The 5103-nt window shown below is 33.8% G+C and overlaps 2 protein-coding genes across 6 annotated transcripts in view; one reads left to right on the forward strand and one right to left on the reverse strand.

Moving 5' to 3' along the window:
* Positions 1-2735, reverse strand: part of LOC123009882 (anaphase-promoting complex subunit 4) — a 17247-nt gene extending 14512 nt beyond the window's left edge. For all 3 annotated transcript variants that reach the window (XR_006413049.1, XR_006413048.1, XM_044406438.1), the window contains exons 1-4: positions 2560-2735; positions 2387-2515; positions 2181-2341; positions 1415-2134 (exon numbers count right to left, since the gene is read on the reverse strand). Coding sequence is in view for 1 of the 3 variants with exons in the window: in XM_044406438.1 (XP_044262373.1) it covers positions 1415-2134; positions 2181-2341; positions 2387-2515; positions 2560-2671 (1122 nt within the window). In the remaining 2 variants the exon portion in view is untranslated. The remainder of the gene's footprint in view (positions 1-1414; positions 2135-2180; positions 2342-2386; positions 2516-2559) is intronic.
* The window catches only part of LOC123009885 (cleavage stimulation factor subunit 2), a 4722-nt gene continuing 2334 nt past the window's right edge, over positions 2716-5103 (forward strand). The window contains exons 1-5 of one of the 3 annotated variants that reach the window (XM_044406444.1): positions 2716-2832; positions 2894-3020; positions 3071-3149; positions 3195-3618; positions 3671-3854. In XM_044406444.1, coding sequence (XP_044262379.1) covers positions 2969-3020; positions 3071-3149; positions 3195-3618; positions 3671-3854 — 739 coding nt within the window. In that variant the 5' untranslated portion in view covers positions 2716-2832; positions 2894-2968. Of the gene's footprint in view, positions 3021-3070; positions 3150-3194; positions 3619-3670; positions 3855-5103 lie in introns of all 3 variants that reach the window. The other 2 variants (XM_044406442.1, XM_044406443.1) reach the window with 2 other exon arrangements.

The following is a 5103-nucleotide window of genomic DNA, read 5'->3' on the forward strand; positions in this document are numbered from 1 at the left end:
ACCAGACTAACATGAAAATCCCAAGAGCTGGTGAAATTTTATCATTTTTAGCTTAATTTTGTGTTTTTTTGGCTTGTTTTTAGCGAAATTTTGTAAAATAATTGTGTTTTTAGTGGAAAAATCATTCGAAAAAAACAAAAATAAGTTGTCAATTTTCGACTCTGTTTAGTAATATCTTGTAAAAAACAAATAGAACCATTTTTAACAAATTTGGCGATTATTAGACTTTTTTTGCAAAAATTTGACGAAATAATTCAGTTTCTGGAAAATGCTTGAAAAACAGTGTTTTTCATTTCCAAAAAATCACTAGATATTAGAATTTTTCAAAAGTTTTCACCAAACTACCAGACTAACATGAAAATCCCCAGATCTGGTGAAATTTTATCATTTTTAGCTTAATTTTGTGTTTTTTTGGCTTGTTTTTAGCGAAATTTTGTAAAATAATTGTGTTTTTAGCTGAAAAAGCATTCGAAAAAAAACAAAAATAATTTGTCAATTTTCGACTTTTTTTAATAATAATTTGTAAAAAACAAATAGAACTATTTTTAACTAATTTGGTGGTTATTCGACTTTTTTGAAAAAATTTGACGAAATAATCCAGTTTCTGGTTGAAAACGTGGAAAATGCTTGAAAAACGTGTTTTTCATTTCCAAAAAATCACCAGATATTAGAATTTTTACAAAAGCTTTCACCAAACCACCAGACTAACATGAAAATCCCCAGATCTGGTGAAATTTTATCATTTTTGGCTTAATTTTGTGTTTTTTGGCTTGTTTTTAACAAAATTTTGCGAAATAATTGTTTTTCTAGCTGAAAAACGTGCTTAAAAACATATTTTTGTCTTATTTTGCTCAAAAATCGAGTGAAACAAACAAAATAACATCAATATTAATTGTTTTTGTGATTTTTAAGCGTTGTTCAAAAACGAAGTAAGTCGAGTAAAACAAGCTAAAAATAATATCAATTTCGATTTAATTTTGTAATTTTGCCTGCTTCAACGAAATTTTTAGAATTCTCTTTGCTTATGTCTCAAAAACGTGCTTAAACACTTGAAAAGGGCAAAAATAACGCTGTTTTTGGTTGAATTTTTGGCTTATTTTTAGCGAAATAATTGTTTCTAGCCGAAAAAGCATTCGAAAAAAACAAAAATAAGTTGTCAATTTTCGACTCTGTTTTAATCAATTTTTTTCGCCTTTTTTGAAAAAAATTGACGAAATGATCCAGTTTCTGGTTGAAAACGTGGAAAATGTTTGAAAAACAGTGTTTTTCAGTTCCAAAAAATCACCAGATATTAGAATTTTTACAAAAGTTTTCACCAAATCACCAGACTAACACGAAAATAACCAGATCTGGTGAAATTTCACCACACCTGGCAACACTGCCTACAATCAGTAGTACCAACTGTGCTACCAACCTTGTAGCGGTGCTCCAGTCTTGCCATCCCCCTCATTTCTGCCAAATGATACGTAATATTTTGCCCAAACTTCATCACATATTTCAACATCAACTTCTGGATATTCGAGTAGCTCATCTCAATCGTTTGTCCGAACTTTTCGAGCCCTTTCTTCGTCAAATCATGTATCAAAAACGCTTTCATCTCATCCGAACAAATCCCAAAAGTCAACAAATCCAAAAAGTCAGCTGTGACGCCCCCTTCGGGCACTTTACTCGCATATTTCGACAACTTATTGTCCATTTCAAGTAAAATGCTCTCCCAAGACTCGGTTATAGTGGTGATAGTGTTGGATAGATAAGTGATAAGCGATGTTAGTTTTATATGTTTGAGGGCTAGAGCGAAAAGTTCGTTTGTGTGCGTTTTGAAAATGTCCGAATCGAAACAAATTAATTTAACGTTGTGCTCGGCGTCCTTGACTGTGAAACACATGCGATTTAGGTCTTCATTCAAATGCATGTTTTGTATTGAACAAAAACAGTTGAGATTTTTTTTCAAATCAAGAGTTGCGCAAGGAAAACAACCAAAAATTCGGACATGGACGATGCCCTCACTTGTCCCAATTAGGAGTAAATTGAAGTCAGTTTGCTCCTGCAAAATGTTGGTTTTTTGGCCCTCTTCATTGTTGGGGGCGTCAAACTGTTGTACCACAGGTTCTGGCAAGAAATTGCTTGATAAATCCTAGAATTTGGTTATAAAACAACTCCAAATACTCCATTTCACTTACAATATATTTCATGTATTGATTTTGTTTACTTTCTTCGGTGACTGAAGGTATTTTTCCTTTAACAGTCCTGTCTTGCAACCAGTTGAGACATGAAACTTCACCTTTGATACCAATTGTGTGCAACACTGACTTATTTTCCACTTTGACTAACATTATTTGCCCTTAAATCAAACAATAAGATTGTAATTGTCTCAAATGAGATTTACCAGAACTATAAGCAATTGCTATTATTTTGCCATCAGGCCTCCAAGCAATACTTTTGACTTTTAACCCATCCTTGGGAGCACTAAGGCTCCACGCTTTGGTCCAGGTGAGTCGATGCAGAGTCACTTCTCCTACAAAACACACTCAAATGCCGGTTTTTGAAAAAGGGGGTTACCTTTAATGTTGGCAAGCGCGACAAGATCCATACGGTCGCTCCACACCATTAAAACAATCTCACTGGCCACATTGCGTTCCTCTAGTTGTTTTATCACCTGAATTGTGCTCATTTTCTTCAAGAAAATTTATTTTGAATTGTGAGGTTAGATTCAATTAACATGGGTGCCAATCTAGTGACGTTTTACGATCAAATTTATTTACGGAAGTGTGAATAACTGGGCAAAATTGCCACTCGCGATGGATTTTCAAAGCCAAATAATTAAATAAATGAGTAATTAAGTTGGTTTTAGCTAAAAATGTGTAATAATTTTGGGGTTTCATAAATGGTGAAGGGTTGGCAGCACTGGAGTTTTGTGTTCTCAAGTGTCTTGATCAATTCGTTCCAAATTTTAATTAAAACCATCACTATGGATAATTTAGAAGCAAATATTATGGACAAGTCAATGCGTTCGGTTTTTGGTAATTGTTTACGTTTTTTTGTGATAAAAACATTTAATCTTCTTTTCCAGTGGGCAACATCCCCTACGAGGCCACGGAAGAGAAGCTCAAAGACATTTTCGGCGAAGTAGGCCAAGTCCTGTCATTCAAGTAAGTTTCACCACCATTGGGCCCCCTTTTTTCACTCAATTTTAGGTTAGTTTTCGATCGCGAGACAGGCAAACCCAAAGGCTATGGCTTTTGTGAGTACCGCGACCAGGAGACCGCCCTCAGTGCCATGCGTAACCTCAACGGGTACGAAATCGGGGGGCGCAACCTCCGCGTCGACAACGCCTGTACCGAGAAATCCCGTATGGAAATGCAAAACTTGCTAAACCAGCCCCCAGTCGAGAACCCTTACGGCGAACCGATTCAAGCTGAGAAAGCCCCCGAGGCTATTAGCAAGGCCGTTGCGTCTTTGCCCCCGGAGCAAATGTTCGAGTTGATGAAGCAGATGAAGTTGTGCATTCAGAATAACCCCACTGAGGCCAGGCAAATGTTGCTCCAGAACCCCCAGTTGGCGTATGCCCTGCTCCAGGCCCAGGTTGTGATGAGGATTATTGATCCCCAGACTGCGGCCGTAAGTTCAGGGGGCGTTTGGGAGCGTTGATTTTTATTTTGGGGTTTTCTAGACCATGTTGCATCCTCAAAATCCAGTTCCTTCGACTTTGACGCCGAAGGAAAAGACCAATCCAGGGCCGGTGTCGATTAATAGTAATTATACGGGGAATCCCACGCCTGTGCAGCCCCCCAGGCCGGAATTTCAGCCAGTACCGGCCCCTGCACTTCATAATAATTCAAATCCAGTCTTCACCGGTAAAATATTGGTGTTTTTTTTTTACAAAAAATTCAACTTTATACTTGTTTTATTTTATGGTGGCAACCATGCGAAAATTCAAACAATTCTAACCTCAATCATCTCTAAAAATTATTTTTTCAAATAAATGTGTCAAAAATAATTCAAATTAACAGCGTAATTAATTTGTCATTACTGATGTGATTATACTCTTTTTCATATAAAATAAATCTTTAAGTTAAAGGCCTATTTGCACAAAATGTGTCATTAATGTCATTCAGCACAAATTTAATCACATCAATAATGACAAAACTCTTTAAGTGTGCTAATTACGTTGTTAATTTTAATTATTTTTTGCTACATGAGGTACATACTTATTTGAAAAAATAATTTTTAGGAAAGATTGAGGTTAGGATTGTTTGAATTTTCGCATGTTTGCCACCTTTCAACGACTACTTCGATGCACATTAATATAAAAACGAGTATTATTAAATTTTTATTAATTGTTATAAAGTCATATTTTCACTTTTACTAAAGTTTAATTAACGATTTCTAAAGTCTACGATTTGAGAATGGGTTTATGATCCCATATTGCGAATACTTTGAGTTTTATTCTAAAGTCTTGGCTATCTATTATTTATCTCAAGAGCATATTTCAGAAAAAAAATTCTTAAAATTCAAGTTATTTGTGGATCTTGAAGATCTTTAAGGTTTTAGGTTGTTATTTTTATTAGAATTTTTTTTTCTAACTAATTTTTTTTCTTAGAATCTTAAAAATTTATTAATTTATTGAATTTTGAGTTCTTAATTTTTTTCTGTAAACACGGAACTTATTCCTCAAGATCTCAAGTTTAAAATCTGTTGACATTCTCTCTCTATTTTCGTTTTTTTTCAACATGTTTAATCTTGTATTTGAATATTTATTTTTAATTTTGTTTTTTAAGGTCTTAACATCGTTGAAAACTTTTTTTATACAATAAATTCATCAAATAAGAGATGATTTTTTGTATTTTTCTTTAGATCATCATTTTTTTCTTAAAGTTCAGTGTTTACACTAAAACCTCGATTTTACTTTTTTCAAAATGTCTCAAAATTTTGAGTTTTCATGATGACTTTAGGTTGTTTTTGTGTCATATTGCGAAGACTTTAAGTTTTATTCTTTGAGTTTAAAATCCAGATTTTGTATTTAAAAATCTTGAAAGTTTGTATTAGGATTTTTTTGACTAAAGTCTTGGCAATCTATTATAAGAGTATATTTCAGTAAAAAAA

This window comes from Tribolium madens, unplaced genomic scaffold (genome assembly GCF_015345945.1).
Source record: "Tribolium madens isolate multiple individuals breed KSU strain unplaced genomic scaffold, Tmad_KSU_1.1 Scaffold_7;HRSCAF=85;Tcas5.2_LG10, whole genome shotgun sequence".
Classification (NCBI taxonomy): Eukaryota; Metazoa; Arthropoda; class Insecta; order Coleoptera; family Tenebrionidae; genus Tribolium; species Tribolium madens.